The 20,890-nt window shown below is 45.0% G+C and overlaps 1 protein-coding gene across 7 annotated transcripts in view; it reads right to left on the bottom strand.

Moving 5' to 3' along the window:
- Nucleotides 1–336: 336 nt before the first annotated feature.
- Nucleotides 337–20,890, bottom strand: part of BGAL17 (beta-galactosidase 17) — an 85,683-nt gene continuing 65,129 nt past the window's right edge. For 5 of the 7 annotated variants that reach the window (XM_086506406.1, XM_086506407.1, XM_086506402.1 and 2 more), the window contains 5 exons: nucleotides 2,052–2,102; nucleotides 1,785–1,968; nucleotides 1,520–1,695; nucleotides 777–842; nucleotides 337–683 (listed from right to left, as the gene is read on the bottom strand). In XM_086506406.1, coding sequence (XP_086362532.1) covers nucleotides 600–683; nucleotides 777–842; nucleotides 1,520–1,695; nucleotides 1,785–1,968; nucleotides 2,052–2,102 — 561 coding nt within the window. In that variant the 3' untranslated portion in view covers nucleotides 337–599. Of the gene's footprint in view, nucleotides 684–776; nucleotides 899–1,519; nucleotides 1,696–1,784; nucleotides 1,969–2,051; nucleotides 2,103–20,890 lie in introns of all 7 variants that reach the window. The other 2 variants (XM_086506404.1, XM_086506405.1) reach the window with 2 other exon arrangements.

Below are 20,890 nucleotides of genomic sequence, written 5' to 3'. Positions count from 1 at the left end.
GCAAAAACTTAAACCTTTTCCTTTACTTCAACCTTGTTTCAATCTCACTTGTTGTCATGCAATAAATAACAAGGCATGCCACCATATTAAAACTGCATAGTAGTTCAGACTGCTCGTACACGAAAAAGGTCCCAAAATATCGAAAGTTAGAGAGACAGAAGTGTTCTCCCCTATTTAAAAAAGGAAAGAGTGAGATTGGGTGTTCCGAGTGGGATCACATGCGGTATAATCTATAGTTAGCTTTTGTTAGCTTAGTCTTTTGTTTTCTATACGCTAGACATTTGGATCATATGATGATGTAATTTTATGGTCTCATAGGTCTTTCAGAGAGGTCAGAAAGATGAATCAGTACAATTATCTAATCAAAGCATGAATGTTGTTAAATGGTGGGAGATGGAGAAAATAGCAATCTATGCGTGAGGCAATCTGTAAGGTGCATATTACATAACTATAATTGCAGGGTTGATGTATAAATAGAAATGAAACCCACAAAAATATGTATAATTCCTTGAAGATTCCAGTTCCTGCAAGGTTGATGTCGAATATGTAATTCTTTCAAGATTTCTGTGCTTGTCAAATAACCACGCACACCAGGTGCTCTACATTGGCCCACAGGAAAAATCTGGCTTGTTCACAAACTGTACCGTGAGATCCGAAGGAGGAGTCTCCAGCTCAAATATTAGCTGCATATCACAAAAAAATAAGTCAATGCTCCTAAAATAAGAGAACCTCTGCAATTCATAACCACCCATAGACCACAACTTAACATTTCTTACCACGTCATTCCCCCCTTGCCGTAGCAATGGCCCTGGTATGTAGAGAGTACATTGAGGCCCAACAGCCTGCATACACGTTGCAAAGGTTGGGTGCGGGGTGCAGTTACTGATATTCTTACATCCTTCCAATCAGTCATCTAATTAGAATCGGTTCTTATCATGGAATCGATCGATAATATTGCAAAAGCTCATTTCAATAATACTGTTCTTCAACTTCAACCCAATTCTATACCAGAAACTCGTGAAAGAAAGCTTCGGAACAGAACCACCTTGTAAAATATGGCTTAAGGAGAACTTAGCTAGCATACGTTTCATGCTTGCTATTCAAGTAATGGCAATTCTTGTTTATATAATGCTAGAAGTGGCCAATAATCCTAACACCATATGCCTCCCGTTAGGGAAAAACTAAGGTGTGGTTCAGACATCAGCACAGAAAGCTGGTAGTATTGTAGTCTAAAGAGGTGCACACCTATGAAGCTGAATGACTTCAAAATTCTCTCTTTGAAGGCTTGGGGGCAGAATGAGAACAAATTCATCGTGATGGTTTACACAGCCAATATAGGAGGGTTGAAACATAGGTGTCCTGAATGGGAACATGCAATCCTATCTCCCATTCCATCATTCATGAATGGTCTGTATACTCTCTCTTTCCTTTTTATTAGTGTGCTTTAGAATGTTTGATTTAATGCCATAACATGTTCCATGTCAACTGACTTCAAAATATGAGTGATGTGAAGTCTTACAGTCCAATAGCGGCCTAAATTGAAGCTGTTGATGAACACCACGCCCTTGCTCCACCCTTTCATTGAAATGAATGAATCAGCGGGTTCTTGCGATTCACTGACTTGCAAAATAGCCGAGTAGAAGCCTATGTCTGGTGCAGGACCGTCTGTGATGCTTTCTACAGTTAGCTTCCAGTCTAGACATACTCAAAGTTGGAAAAAACCAAACAAATTTAGTTCACAAATTGGTGACTTCTACAAGCACAAACTTTGTGCCTCAAAGCACCTGAACCACATAATTGATCTTTTGATGACTCCAAAAATGCCCTCGCTTCGGTGGATGTGACAAAAGAGGATATTCGTTCTAGATTTTTCAATGTATACACAGGCGATATATCATCCAATGGAATGGGAAACATCGTCCAATTTTGAGTTGGCACCCCATCCAACAGTACAGATGAGAGTATTCCCTGCATGCATAAAGGGACTCAAACCACAAATACAGAACAAAAAACTTGGAAGTGTTGAGCAGAAAATCTCCCCAGTGCTAAACCTTGGAATCAGATATATAGGGTCCATAATTCAAGCGCCCCATGTTCTCCACCTGAAACAAAAGAATGCAGTCTCATTTACTGTCTCCAAAAAAAAGTTGTTACTCCACTGCAAGAAGAAAGAACTTTCTTCTTCTTAAAGTTGAGTTGAAAATTATTTATTCCCAAGTTGATGCAAGCAGTAGAGACATGCATTAAAAATTGAAGTCAGTTCTTTCTCAGATAGTTGACAAGGCCAAGCCATGCAGTACCACTACTGATATTCCAATGGGCAGGTTTTTAAGTTATACAAGATCACAGTCATGGTTACCAGGAAACGCCGTTTTGGGGTTGTGAAACGAGGAAAGGTGTGGTTGCATTTGTGTGAAATGGGGAAACATTTGGGCATGGCATCTCTTTCTATGTACGTACGTGTGTGTGCACGCGTGTGAGCGTGTAGAGAAATGAAATGTTAAATTAACATCTTCGAAAGGCCAAAATGACCTATGAGACCAAAAAGTTACAATTGGTGAATCTGATATCATGTGTGCGTATGGAAATTACAAAGTTACAAAGAACTAACACTAAAACACTAAGGAGAAAGGAAATAAATCTGAAGTTGATTCGAGATTGAGACGAGATACGGGGGGGGGGGGGGGGGGGGGGGGGGGGGGGGGGTTTGAAAGAGAGAGAGAGAGAGAGAGAGAGAGAGAGAGAGAGAGAGAGAGAGATCAAATCAAATCAAATGTTATATTAATGTCTTCAAAAGGCAAAAATGGCCTATGAGACCAAAAGGTTACATCCACATGTGACTTCAGTACAATATCTAGGGAACATAGAAATCATAATAAATGAGGATACCTAGAGTGTAACAAACTGCTGACGTGTCAAAGCCCTGAAGACGGGAGCCAACTTGCAGATGTCGGCCGAGGGGCCTAAACCCTAAGAAGAACAAGTAACAGAAGAAGACGTCCTATAGCCTTATGGGGACCCCGTCCGATGGGGCCCCAAGTGACATAAAGGATTCAAATAAAGCTGGACCCTCACACTCACACACAAAACACTTGCGCCAAATGATGACGTGGCAGATTTTTGAAAATTACATTGGCAATGATGACGTGGCAAGCTGTACGGATTTTTGCGTTTTGTGTTGACTGATGACGTGGCAATTGTACGGAATTCCGCAAATCGCACTTGCAACTTTTTGGCATTGCTTTTGGACCATAAGCTTTTGAGTTTTGAAGGCTTTTCATGTAAACTGCTTTTGGGGCCTAGGGCCTTTAAATATGTGCTAAGGGCTCATTCTCTAGCATGCTTCCTGGAGAAGATGCAGAGTTTGGAGTACGGGCTTGTACTGAGTTGATGCAATATAAAGAAATACCAAAAGGGGCGCCAAGGTTTGGGGCCAATACTCTCTGGGGTGGAATTTCGCCACTCCATGTCACGTGTCGTCTTTCCCTTTCAGTTCAGTTGTTATTGAAGTGCTAAAAGTTTGTTCAGTCTGTTCTTTTCTATTGGCACGTGGTGCCCGTCTTGTGACAGAGTGGGTAGGTATGTAAACCTACCCTACATCCTCATCCTCATCATCATCATCATCATCATCATGAGCATCACATAATACATCATCTCAAAACATATGGGGAGGGGTACAATCACACGAGGGCTAATGACGTGTACAATGGAGAAAGTCTACAATCATGATCATCCCATGAACTCTCTCATTGGTTTCTACAATTAACACCTAACACATCCAACCCTATGTGTCCGTGGACAAGCTACAACATGATCAGGGTTCAGTCAGTCAAGTCAGTCTAGATTAGAAGTGATATGGCACTTTTGTGAGTCTATTCGTAGACCGTGCATGCCCAGTCACTTAGTGTAGATGCATATCCTCTGGTTGCACACAGCATGATCATAAGCATTCCCATCAGAATCCTTCAGGGGAATTTTCCAGTGCATTTAGCCTATTTTACCTATTTTTGGCATTTTTAACTTATTAATTTAAGTGACTTTCCAACAAAAGTAGGTAGGGCAATTTTGCTAAGAAAATATATAAGCAAACCAAAGTTAGCACAAAATGGCAGAAGAGGCAACAGGAGCCAAGCTCAGCAGGCAACTTCTCAACAGGACCTTGGTGGTTTTCCCTCCAAGCAAAGACCCCATTGCATAGCGTTTCCTCCAACAAGAGTCCATCGCCATCCACAAGCATTGCCTGGCATTTTTGGTATCAGCACGTCCTTGCCGCAGTCAAACCATTAGATAGCGTTTTTGCAGAGCACCCTCAGCCTGGCGTTTGCATCAAATCTGCATCGCCAATAGAACCCAACACCTAGCGTTTTTGGAAAGACCAACAAGCTGGCGTTTTGGGAGACCCCATCAGCCTCGAAGAGTAGCAGATTCAGCCCCGGAAGACCATCAGTTTTCAGCCTTTAGGAACCTCTGTTTTCAGCCCTAAACCTGTAGATTTTCAGCGACAAAGACCCATAGAAAACAGCCCCCAAATCAGCGTTTTTGGACTAACCGCAGATTTCAGCCCATATCGTTTTTGGACAGTAAATACACACTTGCAGATTTCAGCCCTTAGACCGGTGTCATCATCCCTGTCGTCATCGCCGACATAGCCTAGAATTGCATCAGTCATATGCATCCCCATTGTACCAAGTTGTGCAATCATAAGTAGACCACTCTCGCCGACGAGAGTGGGGCCTCCGGAGGAGGGTTTTACAACGGCTCTGGTGTATTATCTCTCTTCTCTCTCTATCTCTCAGTCTTATACACTTGCACGCACAGTGCCCATTGACTTTGTTTGTGATCATAGCACTCTCTCATTAAGAACGGGCTCTCCCTTCCATAAGAACAAAAGGAACCTTGAGCACAATTCGGAGCACTCATCTTGAGCAAAGCACAAACATTCATTCCGCTGCACCTAACATTGGTATCAGAGCTTTGGCAATGTTCTGTATCACTCAAGGAAAGAACCACAAGAATCACAAGAATTTTTTTTCACTTGTGGTGGTCGCACGAACCCCAGTTCGCTTAGGCGTGTTGATTCCTAATCGTGTTTTTGAAGAGTGACAGGAATCCCAGGAAAGAAGGGCTTGTCTAGCCTCCCCTTGTGTCTCTTTTCACTCATTGAGAGCGGACCGTGCACTTAGCGGCCGGCCAATCGACGTGAGGTGGGAAAAAGCAACCTTGGTGTGAGGGCAAGGCCGCCAAGGAGTGCGCCCGCGGAAAAGAGTAGAACTCGGGTGAAGAGAAGATCCTTCTCAAACACAGTTTGCAAAACCTCAAGACCTTAAGAGCCTCAAGACCCTCAAGAACTTCAAGAACTCAAGAACCCTAAGAAACCAAGACCCACAAGAACCCAAGTTCCTAGTGAACTTAAGAACCCAAGTTCCTCGTGAACTTAAGAACCCAAGACCACAAGAACCCACGACTTCAGAATGGTCATCACTCGAAGCGGAATGGATACTTCGCTTAGAGGTGATTAGCATGAGACAGGCGAAGAAGAATTTTCCCCACCAGGAGGTTTTTATGACCCTCCCCCTTCCCCATCTACGTCAAGGATTGCCCTAACTCCTATGGAGGCTTTGATCAGATGTTTATGGAAAGGAAGTTAGAACGCGAAGCAAGACATGCAGAAAAAATGGCCGAAATGGAACGCAGACATGCAGAAAGAAGAGCAGAAAGAAAAGCAAAAATGGAACGCAAACACCAAGAAAGAATGGCAGCAGCCAAAGCAAGACAAGAACAGAGCGACCGACACATGCAAGAGTTCTTGCGACTCTTTTCTCAAGTGCCGGCACAGATGCAAGAGATTCATGAGAAGGAGACTCTCTCAGTCTCTTCTTCTCCAAAGCATGACACACAGGATTTGCATAATTGTGAGAAGCATGATGAATTGAATGACAATGACTTGCATGATGATTTGCATGATCAAGATGTGATTTCTCACAAGCATGATGATTTGCATGATCAAGATGTAATTTCTCACAAGCATGATGAGTTGCATGAAAAGGATGTCATTGTTCACAAGGACGATTTAGTGGATACTTTATATACCTAGATGAATCCAGGATAAGCCCAGATTCACCCTTGAAGGAAAGTGCAAGGTATAGACCCATGGTAGTCACCCACAAGACAATATAACCATCAGCTCCATCATGCATAATATTGACTAAATACCACGACATCCCCACTAACGTCGTCAGTGCCCAATAGTGGGTTATAGAACTCGGTACTAACATATGCTCCCAAACACAACACACACCACACGCACACACACATGAGCATACATCAACACAAAGTTCAACGTACTGAGTGGATACTTTCTCTAGTGAAGCTAACCTCATTGCAGATTCGATCAGTCACCAAGAACCGATCTTGGCTCTCGAGCCTAGGTCCAAAGAACCCCCTCAGGAAGAACCGATCTTGGCTATCGAGCCTAGGTCCAAAGAACCCTTACAGTAAGTACTATGTGTTCACATAATTAGTCAACACGCATTGTTCGAGTGTTTCATTCGTGATCGTTTCCTGTATTTAAGTCAGTGTCTTTATGTGATCCCTTTTTCTAGGCATGACATATTGTACGTTCAGCACGTTTCACTCATGAATGAGCACAAATGTATGCGGATTTTTCATGAAAAGCTGAAAAGTATGCATTCAAGGAAGTCACATTCCATGTCTCTCCCTTGGCACGACACATTTGTAGAAAGAGCACATGAAAGTATGAGCACCAAGCATAGGCATTTCCGTTGTTAATTGCCACAGTTGATTGCTCTAGATCATAAGAGAAAGATTCGATCTCATTGTTTGCGTGTGTGTGATGAATGGTTTGGCACTCCGTGTTGCTAATTGGACTATTTTCTTATTTTTAATGATTAATCTCTTTTTTAGGATATTTTATTATGTGCACTAAGAACTGTTAAAAGATTGTAGCTACAGGAACTGCCATCAAGAACGGAAAAACTCTGATGTGTCATTTGATGGGTGACAGTAAACATCACGAAGGAGTTTCCGTAAGTTCGGTGGAAAGGGCCAGGTTACGAGTGCCCCTGATGCGTCACATGATGGGTGACGGGTGCATCAGTAAGGGGGCATCCCGTAGGCTAAGGAGGAAATCCGAACTGAGTAAGAAAAGACGCGTAAGAACGCAAGCACAAGAATAAAGATGGGTTCAATGAAGCTTTTTACGAAAAGCAGAAACAGTCGCGGGAGGGCAGATGCTTTCCCACGAGGAGTCTATGTCTGCATTGCATCTGTGTCGTGTCCTACACCCGGGGACGCCTGGAATGTGTTCGTGTAGCATTGTTTTCACTAACTGAGTGAGTTTTTAAAGTTTGAACAGGTTCACACTTTATTTTATAAAGTGGCCTGGTCACTTAAAACAGGTTCACACTTTATTTTATAAAGTGGCCGGTCACTTTTAAGTGACCAGGCCTTTATTAATAAAATAAAGCAAGTCCCTCAAAAAAAAGGCAGCGCTAAAAAGCTACACAGGGAGGGGGGGCTGAATTTGCGATTTTTCTCTCTCCTCTCTCTAGGAGCGCCAGGCTTTGCTTTTTGGGCCCCTATTCCCGCCGGGTGCCAGGGCTTATAAAAGGACAGCCAGTGTTCAGTTTCTGAACATGCCGGAAGCAGCAGAAAGTGCTAGCGTTGGGATTCTGGAGTAGAGGCTGGCGACGGAAATTGCAAGTGCTCGCGTGACGACTGAGTACGGGGGTCGATTCTCCGAGCAAGGAGCGACAGGTATAAGGTGCTGATACGCATTGAGAATTGTTGCTTTGTGTGGTTTGTTTTACAAGAATCTCCCGTCTTACGGGAAGGCCCTTAACGGGAAGTACGGCTTCACGCCTAAGTCCCTTACGAGAAAGTACGGCTTCGCACCTAAGTCCCTTACAGGAAGGAACGGCCTTGTGCCCAAGCCCTTTATGGGAAAGCACGACCTTCGGGTCTAAGATTACAAAACGGAGGGGTTTCCTCGGGTTCTCGTGCTTGTATAAGAATTCTCCCTAAATAAAAGAATACTCTTAACGGGGGGGGGGACCCGCCCATCTGCTGGTCCCCAATACTATGTCGATCTTCTCCCTTCTCTCATGTTTGCGAAGTATTATAATTTTCAGATTTTCTAAGTGCTCGTGTACGCTCCCGTTTTGTGACAGTGGTATCAGAGCTCGGACTCCTCTCTTTTTCTGCAAAGAAGGACGATTCCGGGAAGAACGGGAAGAACCATGTCGAGCCAAGGGAGAAGCGTTGAAGAGGAGCTTCAACAAGTGCAAGCTCAGCTTGCGGATTTGCAACAAATCTTACTGTTGCCAGACGTCCAAAAGCTCTTGGGCAGAATGAAGAAAACGAATGGAACTGATGCAGCCAAGCATCCAGACAACATTGTTGGCGTGAGACCACAGGAGGCAAGAGAAGAAGAACGTGCCGAGGTGCACAAAGGATCTTCGGATCGGAATGAACGGCCTATTTCACGGAAAGGCCAGGAAAAAGCGCTCTCGCTGCTAGACGAGAGCAAGGATATCTCTATCTCATCTCCATCCTACTCTCCTGATTATACTTCTACTTCTCGATCATCTCGTCAGAAGAAGGAAGCCGCTACTACTGCCACTACCCTACATCAACCTAAAGATAAGCCTCGATTCAAGAAGCATGGTCGCAAGTCTCAACATCGCATGAGAGTCTTCAAATCGGGCGACAAGGACATCAAGTTCGAAACCTACAACGGACGGAGAGACATCTCCAAAGCACTGTCCTTCATCAGACAGTTTGAAGTCGCCTTTACCAATGGGCACTTCACAGAAAGATCCAAATTACGCCATGTGGGGATGCACCTCAAGGAAACGGCAAGTAATTGGTGGTTAGCCAAGATTCTGGAAGGTTCTCATGCCAGAACTTGGGAGAGCTTCAAATCTGAATTTTATGAACAATTTCTTCCACCTGACTTCGAGCAGGACATACGGAAGGAATGGGACTAGCTTGCCCAGAAGGAACATGAAAGAGTAACGACTTATGTGGACAAGTATTGGTCGGTTCTTCCGAAGGTCACTCCCTTCATGAAGATTGCCGACGAGGAAAAGAAACGAAAGTTCGAAGCGGGTCTCCAACCGCAGCTTCGAAAGAGTAAGAAGGTGTATCCGCATGATACTCTTCAGAGGATGATGGAGTCAGCAATCATTGCTGAGGATTTGCACTCAACTAGGACGCCCAGATAGATGGAGCATAGCACTTACCGTGCAAGACAAAGAGGGGTCTACGATGACCAAGGGAGCCAAGGAAGAAAACGTCTTCCATCTAGGGACGATGATCATTCTAAGAAGCCAGAGGGCACTGGCAAGCGAACTAAGTATCTTTCTCCTACTCAACTTCAAACTTTCACAGAGGAAGGAAGATGCTTCTACTGTGGCGAGAAAGGACATATGAAATCGGATTGCCCGCTAAAGCAACAACGGCAAGAACAAGCCTCTACAAGGCAAGAGAAAGCAAGGAAGGAACCCGAACCGCCAAGCTCGAACTCAATTCCAGATGTTCAAGGAAACACAGAAACGGAGAAAGGGAAGCGTCAACTTCTGAAGGGCTGGGGGTCTTTGAACAACCAGCGAGTACTGATTCTTTATGATCCAGGATCCACGGATAACTTCATCTCCCTGGATACTATGGAACGTTTGTGCCTCACACCGGCTCAGCTTGGCACACCGGTTACATCCGGATCGGCATTCGAGGGGTTGACAACCAATGCAACTCACGTGCAAGGACAGCTCAATCTTCGGATTGGCGAGTACAAGGACCGCGAATCATTTTTGATGGCACACATCGAGGGATGTGATATCATCTTGGGCATGCCATGGCATTTCCACATGACACCTATTCCCGATTATGTGGAAAAGACCCTCACTTTTGATCATGGGAGTAAGAAAATAAAGATTCATGCTGATGCAGGAGATTGGCAGTTCCCAATTGTAAGCCATATCTCCATTAAGAAAGAAATGAAGAAGTGTGTTTCTGCTTACTTGATTTTTGCACGTGAGAAGGATAAAACTAGTAGAGACTCTCTCTCTAGTCTGGAAATTAAGCGTCTTCAATTTATTGAAAAGTACAAAGATTGTTTCACGGAAACACTTCCTGATGAACTCCCTGCGGTACGCCCGGAAGATCATCACATAGATCTCATACCGGGTAGCTCGCCTCCCAATCAACCCCCTTATCGGGTGAGTCTTGCTCAACAAGAGGAAATTTTGAAGCAAGTCAACGAGCTTCTAGAGAAAGGGTTAGTACGGCCAAGTGCTTCACCCTACTGCTCTCCAGTTCTACTGGTGCAGAAGAAAGATGGCACGTTTCGAATGTGCATAGACTATAGGTCTTTAAACAAGATCACGGTCAAGAATCGCTTTCCGATCCCTCGGATTGATGATATACTTGATAAGTTGCAGGGTGCAAGTGTCTTTAGTCGCATAGACTTAAAGAGTGGGTATCACCAGATACGGATCGCCCCTGAGGATGTCCATAAGACTGCTTTCCACACAACCTTTGGACTATATGAATTTTTGGTAATGCCTTTCGGCTTGACCAATGCTCCTGCGACGTTCAATCGTATGATGGACCGCATTTTCAGCCCGTATCGAGCTTTTACGGGAGTATTCTTTGACGACATACTCATCTTCTCTAAGTCAGAAAAGGAACATCGAAAGCACTTGGACTTAGTGTTTCAAGAATTGCGAAAGCATGAGTTGCATGTGAATGCAAAGAAGAGCGAGTTCTTTCTCTCAGAGATACACTATCTCGGCCATATAGTCTCTCACAATCAAGTGAGTATGGATCCTGCCAAGATCCGAGTGGTAGAAGATTGGCCTATTCCCACTACGGTACATGTTGTACGTAGCTTTCTGGGATTATGTTCATATTATCGAAGGTTTGTCCGAGGATTTGCTCATGTAGCAGGACCACTTCATGATTTGACAAAGAAGAAGATTCCTTTCAGATGGGGATCGAGACAACAAGGAGCTTTTGATCGGCTCAAGTACTTGCTAAGCCATGGACCTATTTTGATAGTGCCTGACTTAAGGAAACCATTTGAGGTTCACTGCGATGCTTCAGGCGATTGCATCGGAGCAGTGTTAAACCAAGAAGGCCATGCAGTGGCTTATGAAAGCAGACGGCTTAAGGATGCAGAGTTGCATGCATCAATCTACGAAAAGGAACTCACGGCTGTGATTCACGCCTTATCCAACTGGAAGCACTATCTTCTAGGAGCGGATTTTGTGATCAAGACTGATCACCAGAGTTTGCGGTATTTTCTTACGCAAAGGAAACTATCTGAGAAGCAGATGAGATGGGCAAACTTTTTGTCTATGTTTCACTTCCAGATCCTTCACACGGCTGGGAGCAAGAATGTGGTCGCAGACGCATTGTCTAGGCGGCCAAGGGTGAACGCTATCACTTCGGTGTATCACCAAGAATTAGAAGCACTACCGGATTTGTATCCGAATGATCCAGACTTCTCCACCATTTGGGGAAAGCTACATCGTGGAGAGAATGAGTTTCCCTATTCCATTCGGGACGGTTATCTCTACCACCATCAGGCCATATGTGTGGCGGAACCATTAAGAAAGAAGATCATGGATGAAGCACACGCTTCGCCTTATGCGGGTCATCGGGGCATTCTCCCTACGACCTTAGCAATGGAAAGATATTTCTTTTGGCCTAGCCTTAAAGCAGACATTGATAAGTATGTCAGGGAATGCTTGGTTTGCCAAAAAGTGAAGTAAGATCGGCATAAGACGCCTGGGTTGCTACAACCTTTGCCTGTGCCTAATGAACCTTGGGAAAGTTTTGCCATGGACTTTATCATGGACCTCCCTAGAACTCAGACTGGAAATGACGCGATCTGGACCATTGTGGACAGGTTTAGCAAGCAAGCACACTTTATACCAATCAAGAAAACGATCGAAGCAGATCATATGGCTAGGGTCTTTCTGGCACAGATCTTTAAGCATCATGGAATGCCTAAGTCTATTGTGAGTGATCGAGATCCTCGCATGACAGGAAATTTTTGGCGTGCCTTGATGGATAATCTTGGTACGAAGCTGAATTTTTCATCTGCCTACCATCCTCAAACGAACGGGCAAAGTGAGATAGCCAATTCCACAGTATTGGATATGTTAAAAGCTTATGTGTCAGACCGGCAATCTGACTAGGAGAAATATTTGCCTCTTGTCGAGTATGCGTATAACAATACCATACACTCATCGACGGGGAAAGCACCTTTTGAGATTCTCTATGGTAAGCCTTTGCTTCCACCCATCCTTTTAACTAAGGATAAGATCTTTGCAGCAGATGAATTTGTCCGGGATTTGGACACAGCCTACAGGCAAGTTAGGAGAGCTATTCTACGCTCTCAGGAAAAGCATACGAAAGCTGCAGACAAGCACAGAAGGAATCTAGACTTAACAGTCGGACAGTTAGTTTTTTTTTTACTTTTTACTTTTTTGGGCTAGAGCCGGTAAGCCAGCAAGGAGCTGCCTTTGCTTCGCGTGCGCGCAAACGAGTCAAAGACAAATTACCTTGCGGACTTACCGACAAAGGGAAAAGCGCTTCCATGCCGTATCGTGGCATGTCAACGGGGAATGGAAGCAAGTTTCCCCCTCGGGGGAGTAAAAAGTCTTTTCATGCCATGTTAGTCAGTCCATGTTCCCTTGTTAGTCACGCCACCCGAGGGTAACGTCGGGAAATCACCAAACGAATTCAATGATGCATTTAAGGACCAAGGCTGAGAGAGAGGGACAAACCCTTGTAACTCACAGACCGTATTGAATCTTGCCCAGGTACTCCAGGATTTTCGCCTGGTAGAAAAAGGCCCCCGTCCAACGGATGTCCGGTAGGACTGCCATACCCAAGGTGGGCGTCGGCTCAAAGGAGGCATCCCGATCCGGCCAACCATGGTCACCAAGGCCCGCTCGAAAAGCCCCAGGACCATGTTAGGCGGGACCGCACCGTACGCAATAACTACAAGCCCTACGAGCTTTCAACACCCTCACGGGCCAGAGCATTGTAGTATCGCGGTATGGCCCCGCAGAGGAATGCTGCAACGTTATCCGCATAGGCACTCCTCAGCTGCGGTCCACGACGACCATTATGGGCCCCACGGGGGACAACCCATCCTGGCAATCGCTTTCCGCTAATCTCCCCTCCCAGGAGTAACACTTCGGTATCTTCACCGCTCGGATTGTTTAACAGCCGTCTAGCATGTTCCAAACAGGGTCGTATTGAGCTTCTGAGATTGTCCAGCTCAGGGCACTGTACCAACAAGTGCGTAAGTGACCTTGAGCCTTCTTCCATTCCGCATAACGGGCAAGTCCTCGACTGTGCCCGTTCAATCTTATCCTTAAGCCTTAAGCCATCCACTCTTGCTAGTAACAAGACTTTCTCCTCCATCCCACCGGGGTTCTTCCCAATGCTCTGCCTGTAAAGGTAACCACGCGTGTCCTCATACTTCCTCTCGATATAAGGATCAAGGGAGACACATTGATGTGAGTGTTCCCAGAGCTTCCAGCTTTCCTGTCTTGCGGTTTCGACAGAGGCGCCGTTGATATACCTCTGCCCCCAAAACTTTGTCCTTTTACACCAGGTCCACTTCTTGAATTGGTTCCATTCTGGTATATTATTAACCAAATCTGCAATCCAAGTCTTTAGACCTGCGTACTTGGTAAAAGCTCGTACCCTCTGTCCTGCACAGTAAGCTGGTACGGGGGGGAGCCCTAACTCCCGGTGAAGAGTTGCTGCTGCCACAGAACTCGACTTCGCGGCCTTACCGACTACCCACCTCATTCCAGTTGCTATAAGCGTCTCTAATGGGTTCAACTTCCTCATGTCATGTGAGCCCATAATCTCCGCTCCATAAGTCGCCACTGGGAAGACGCACGCCTTGAGAAAGGCCAACCTTGAGCACATCGGAATTTTCTTAGAGCATAGAAGGTGTTTATGAGCATATAAGGACTTACGTGCGCTCTCAATCCTATCTTTAAGGATAGTGTCGATCGAGACTTCGCTGTCTATTAAGATGCCCAAGTATCTATACTCCGAAGCTACCTGAATCTCCTCAGGTCCGATGTGGGGTTTGAAGGCAATAAGTTCCTCAAGGTCCCCGTTGAACACGGTCGCCTGGCATTTCTTTATGCCGAACTTCATCCCCCACTTCCCCCCCAACTATGCAATCTATCTAAGCTAGCCTGTAACTCCTCCTTAGACTCCGCAAATAAAACTAAATCATCTGCAAAAAGCAGGCCTTGGATCTTCAGGAGTAGGCCTGGAATAGCCACCCCAAGGTCAGTCGCACTCTCATCCAAGATGTCATTAATGAATATGTTAAAGAGAGTAGGCGACGGGGGACACCCTTGACGCACGCCACGGGCGATTTGGACCTCCTCACTCAACTTCGCTCCCACCCGCACTCTGACCTTGGAGGATTGGTACAAGGCTCGAAAGAAATTCAAGCAACGACCTCCAATCCCTATGGCTTCCATCTTTAAAAAGAGCGCCTCGTGTGGCACTGTATCGTACGCCTTTTCAAAGTCAATATATGCCGCAAACGTCGGTTTCTTAACAACCTTTCGTCTGAGCACAATCTCTTTCAAGGCAATCACTTGTGCCACACACTCCTCCTGAGTCCGAAATCCGGCTTGACCACGCAAGAAGAAGTTTCTTTCCTCAAGTTTCACTGAGATCCTATTGATCACAAGTGAGGTCAAGAGCTTCAGAGAGATTGGAATCAGAGAAATCCCTCTGTAGTTGTCCGGATTAGAAAGATCACCCTTCTTCGGGATATACACCACTACCGAGGTAGATGATGCCTCCGGCAACTTCCCTGAATCAAACTACAGTCGGACAGTTAGTCTTACTCAAGTTTGAGAAGGCAAGACTTAAGAAACAAGCGTCTCATAAGGGGAAAGTGGTAAAACTTTCTACCCGTTATTATGGGCCGTTTAAGATCACTGAGCGAGTGAATGATGTCACTTTCCGATTAGAGCTACCGCCTAATTGGAAGATCCATAATGCTTTCCATGCCAGTTTACTCCGGTCGTATGTGGGACCGCCTCCAAGCCAGCCTAGTGCTGAGGAACCTCCTAAGGTTGAGGAAACAGAAGAAATACTCCAACCGGAGCAGATAGTAAGTCATCAGGAGCGGTCTCTCAAATCCGGAAAGATAACACGAAAGTATTTGGTTAAGTTTAAGAACTATTCGAATCTAGATGCTGAGTGGATGACGCAGAAGGAATTAGCAGCTTATCTCGAGATACTGGAGGTATATGTCCAAGCACTACAGTTGAGGTCAACTGTTTAGAAGCCAGAGGGATGTTGCTAATTGGACTATTTTCTTATTTTTAATGATTAATCTCTTTTTTAGGATATTTTACTATGTGCACTAAGAACTGTTAAAAGATTGTAGCTACAGGAACTGCCATCAAGAACGGACAAACTCTGATGTGTCATTTGATGGGTGATGGTAAACATCGCGAAGGAGTTTCCGTAAGTTCGGTGGAAAGAGCCGGGTTACGAGTGCCCCTGATGCGTCACATGATGGGTGACGGGTGGGCATCCCGTAGACTAAGGAGGAAACCCGAACTGAGTAAGAAAATACGCGTAAGAACACAAGCACAAGAATAAAGATGGGTTCAATGAAGCTTTTTACGAAAAGCAGTAACAGTCGCGGGAGGGCAGATGCTTTTCCACGAGGAGTCTGTCTGCATTGCATCTGTGTCGTGTCCTACACCCGGGGACGCCTGGAATGTGTTCATGTAGCATTGTTTTCACTAACTGAGTGAGTTTTTAAAGTTTGAACAGGTTCACACTTTATTTTATAAAGTGGCCGGTCACTTTTAAGTGACCAGGCGGGAGGGCAGATGCTTTCCCACGAGGAGTTTGTGTCTACATTGCATCTGTGTCGTGTCCTACACCCGGGGACGCCTGGAATGTGTTCGTGTAGCATTGCTTTCACTAACGGAGTGAGTTTTTAAAGTTTGAATAGGTTCACACTTTATTTTATAAAGTGGCCGGTCACTTTTAAGTGACCAGGCCTTTATTAATAAAATAAAGCAAGTCCCTCAAAAAAAAGGCAGCGCTAAAAAGCTACGCAGGGAGGGGGGGCTGAATTTGTGATTTTTCTCTCTCCTCTCTCTAGGAGCACCAGGCTATGCTTTTTGGGCCCCTATTCCCGCCGGGTGCCAGGGCCTATAAAAGGACAATCGGCATTCAGTTTCTGAACATGCCGGAAGCAGCAGAAAGTGCTAGCGTTGGGATTCTGGAGTAGAAGCTGGCGACGGAAATTGCAAGTGCTCGCGTGACGACTGAGTACGGGGGTCGATTCTCCGAGCAAGGAGCGACAGGTATAAGGTGTTGATACGCATTGAGAATTGTTGCTTTGTGTGGTTTGTTTTGCAGGAATCTCCCGTCTTACGGGAAGGCCCTTAACAGGAAGTACGGCTTCACGCCTAAGTCCCTTACGGGAAAGTACAGCTTTGCACCTAAGTCCCTTACGGGAAGGAACGGCCTTGTGCCCAAGCCCTTTACGGGAAAGCACGACCTTCGGGTCTAAGACTACAGAACGGAGGGGTTTCCTCGGGTTCTCGTGCTTGTATAAGAATTCTCCCTAAATAAAAGAATACTCTTAACGGGGGGGGGGACCAGCCCATCTTCTGGTCCCCAATACTGTGTCGATCTTCTCCCTTCTCTCATGTTTGCAACGTATTATAATTTTCAGATTTTCTAAGTCCTCGTGTACGCTCCCATTTTGTGACACTCCGTCTCTTTGTTCATCTACATCGCATGCACAATCTTTGAGGAAGACGAGATTTTCTCCACTCACTTTACATGGAATGGGTATGTTCATGTTTTTGTGTTGGAAGTGGTTTCAGGAATTTTCAGACATGGAGACTCTTGAAGAAGAAAGAAGCATGACTCTAGACGAAGTTGAAGCATTAAAGGAGTCACAGAAGACTTTGTGTCGCTTTCGGCGCGATCCAAAGAAGCAAGCGTTGCAGACCTTTATGAAGTTCAAGTACCGCACAACCCACACATCAGAGTGGGCCGACGAAGAGTCCCTTCCAGGATTCCGGATGCTATTGGCGATCTCCCTCGACGCCATACAGTTCGGTACCAGTACCTCACTTTGAAAAGGAGGGGATGTCACGTGACACATCCAACCCTATGTGTCCGTGGACAAGCTACAACATGATCAGGGTTCAGTCAGTCAAGTCAGTCTAGATTAGAAGTGATCTGGCACTTTTGTGAGTCTATTCGTAGACCGTGCATGCCCAGTCACTTAGTGTAGATGCATATCCTCTGGTTGCACACAGCATGATCATAAGCATTCCCATCAGAATCCTTCAGGGGAATTTTCCAGTGCATTTAGCCTATTTTACCTATTTTTGGCATTTTTAACTTATTAATTTAAGTGACTTTCCAACAAAAGTAGGTAGGGCAATTTTGCTAAGAAAATATATAAGCAAACCAAAGTTAGCACAAAATGGCAGAAGAGGCAACAGGAGCCAAGCTCAGCAGGCAACTTCTCAACAGGACCTTGGTGGTTTTCCCTCCAAGCAAAGACCCCATTGCATAGCGTTTCCTCCAACAAGAGTCCATCGCCATCCACAAGCATTGCCTGGCGCTTTTGGTATCAGCAGGTCCTCGCCGCAGTCAAACCATCAGATAGCGTTTTTGCAGAGCACCCTCAGCCTGGCATTTTGCATCAGATCTGCATCGCCAACAGAACCCAGCACCTAACGTTTTTGGAAAGACCAACAAGCTGGCGTTTTGGGAGACCCCATCAGCCTCGAAGAGTAGCAGATTCAGCTCCGGAAGACCATCAGTTTTCAGCCTTTAGGAACCTCTGTTTTCAGCCCTAAACCTGTAGATTTTCAGCGACAAAGTCCCATAGAAAACAGCCCCCAAATCAGCGTTTTTGGACTAACTGCAGATTTCGGCCCATAGCGTTTTTGGACAGTAAATACACACTTGCAGATTTCAGCCCTTAGACCGGTGTCATCATCCCTGTCGTCATCGCCGACATAGCCTAGAATTGCATCAGTCATATGCATCCCCATTGTACCAAGTTGTGCAATCATAAGTAGACCACTCTCGCCGACGAGAGTGGGGCCTTCGGAGGAGGGTTTTACAACGGCTCTGGTGTATTATCTCTCTTCTCTCTCTATCTCTCAGTCTCATACACTTGCACGCACAGTGTCCATTGACTTTGTTTGTGATCATAGCACTCTCTCATTAAGAACGGGCTCTCCCTTCCATAAGAACAAAAGGAACCTTGAGCACAGTTCGGAGCACTCGTCTTGAGCAAAGCGCAAACATTCATTCCGCTGCACCTAACAATAGTATAGCCTCAATGTCTTCCATAGTCAGCTCTCCGGGGGGGGGGGGGGGGGGGGGCGATGTTGCTCAACAATGCTTCATAGCCTCTATGGTAGACCTCGTCTACATTGCAAAGATCCTCGTATCCTCGGGCGTCGGAGCAGCCAAGCTAGATGGCTCTGTAATCACTACCGGCCAAGGATCGGACGAAAACACAAAGCTAATTGCAATCTACACACTTGGCAACACTCTTAGTACTTCAAAACAACTGTAAAAGAGAAAGAGAGAGAGAGAAAGAGAATCCACCCAGACACGGAGTGGTAGAGTTCCACCCCTAAATGACACTCGCTCCAAAGACTGGCGCGCCTTACGGTATTTCTTTATTATTATGTCGCAAAGGTACAAGGTTTTGGGACTCTCCTATGAATCCAGAGAGACGCCTCGTATTACATTTTGAAAGGCCTTAGGCCCAAACTCAAAAGCTAACATGAAAAGCATAAAGTCTAAAAGCATCTAGTCAAAAATCAAGCGCCCATAGGGCTGATCCGTACGTTACTGCCACGTCACCATGCTGAACACAAATACAGAATTTTCATACAATAGCTGCCACATCATCATTTGGCTACGCAAATTCTTTTTTTTTGTGTGTGTGTGTGTGTGTGTGTGTGTGTCGGGGGGAGGGGAGGGGCTTTATTTTAAATTGAGGCCCCGACTTATAAGTTGGTTAAGGGTTTGGATTAAAATCCTAACCCAATTTTATAACTAGGGCCACTCGACAAGACTTCATACGTTAATCCTAACCCAATTTTATAACTAGGGCCACTCGACAAGACTTCATACGTTAATCCTAACCCAATTTTATAACTAGGGCCACTCGACAAGACTTCATACGTTGGGATTTCTTCCTCTTCTTCTAGTGTTTAGGCGTACTCAATCAGGTTAGACCGAGACCCGAAGGTCACTCGGATGTTGTAGTGCCACGCACAGATGCAAATACCACATAGCGAAACTATCACAATACAAAAGATTTTGTCTTGGACATAGAGATTGGCATGGACAACCTATTAGGGAGAATGAATCTCTGACGGGCCAAACGAACGCATTGATTCGATGCGTCTATGACCTCAATGCACAAACCCTAACCCTAAAAAACCCATCACATACTGCCTTATAAATCCAAAGCAATTGTCCTCGATTGCAAGATACAAGAAAATGTCCACGCTTCTAATATTCATGCAGCTTAAAATTTCACAATTGATCATTCAGTCATGCATTCTTGGGCAATAATGGCCGTGCAAATAAGTTGCATACACCTTGAGCGCGTCTGAAATTTTTTCTTATGGCCCGTATCTTAGCCAATGCCTAATGAAGGTCATTGGATCTTGCTTGGATGTCGATTACACATCCAAGATCATAATCATAATCATCATTCATAGCAATTTCAAAATTTATGGTTCTTTTCTTCAATTCTCTATTCCTAGCTTGTCGTTGCTCCTTGATTAGTTGGAATATTGAAGTCCAACAATAACTCTTTGTTTTTGTGCTTCAATAGGATCTTTTGTTCTCTTGCGTCAAATCGGGCATCATACTTGTAGAACCAAGGCATACCCAATAGAACATCACATCCTCCCAAATCCATAATATAGAAGTTAACTGGATCTCCAAATATTTGAACTTGAAGTCTAAGTGATCCAATCAATGGTGTCGATGATGTGCAAGTCCCATTAGCCATTTGTGCTTCAATCTACGTCCCCTTGGCATATTCATCGGTGCCTAATCTTACAGCTAACTACGGGGGGATAAAATTTTGCATGGAACCTGAATCAAAGAGGGTAAGGGTATCTTGAACTTTAACTTTTCCCAAAGCTTTGCATGGTTCTTTGGATGTGTCAACAGTAGAAACACCTATCAAGTCACGGTTTCTTCTTTCCGTGTTTTCATATGGAAGTGATCTTTTGGGTTTGTCGGACAGTCCCAGGAAATATGGCCATGAATGCCACATTGTAACGCTTCCCTTCCGATCAGTACAGTGCCATCCCTTCGAGAGTCAACCGTCGGGTAGAAGTATTGGAGATTGTACTAGTTTGCAGGTGTGGAGTATCTTGGACAGAGGATCATGAACTTTGGTTTCTTTTTTGGGAAGGAGCAGTAATGTCGATAAGTACTAGTTCTTTCTGTTTTGATATGATAAGCCACTCTTGCATGTTATATAAGTTGCCGCATATTTGAGACCACTTTCTCCGTACAATAATCTTACAATGGAAAAGGTAGGCCCACTGTGTACGTCTCAATCTAATCTGCCAAAGTAATGTCTCAAAAAGTGGAAACTCGTAGATAAGCAACCCAAAATCTTTGGTTGTATGTTGGAAGCGTGTTACAGGCTTGGACACTCCAAGAGAGAAATCAATAGCAACATACAAACAAAAACTTCAAAATCACTGAACTATACTAGAGAGAGAGAGAGTCGAAACGGCATCAGTGTGACATAAAAACGCGTTTCGGCCCT

This window comes from Adiantum capillus-veneris, chromosome 29 (genome assembly GCF_014529385.1).
Source record: "Adiantum capillus-veneris isolate H3 chromosome 29, ASM1452938v2, whole genome shotgun sequence".
Classification (NCBI taxonomy): Eukaryota; Viridiplantae; Streptophyta; class Polypodiopsida; order Polypodiales; family Pteridaceae; genus Adiantum; species Adiantum capillus-veneris.
This window is presented reverse-complemented; position numbering and strand designations above follow the sequence as displayed.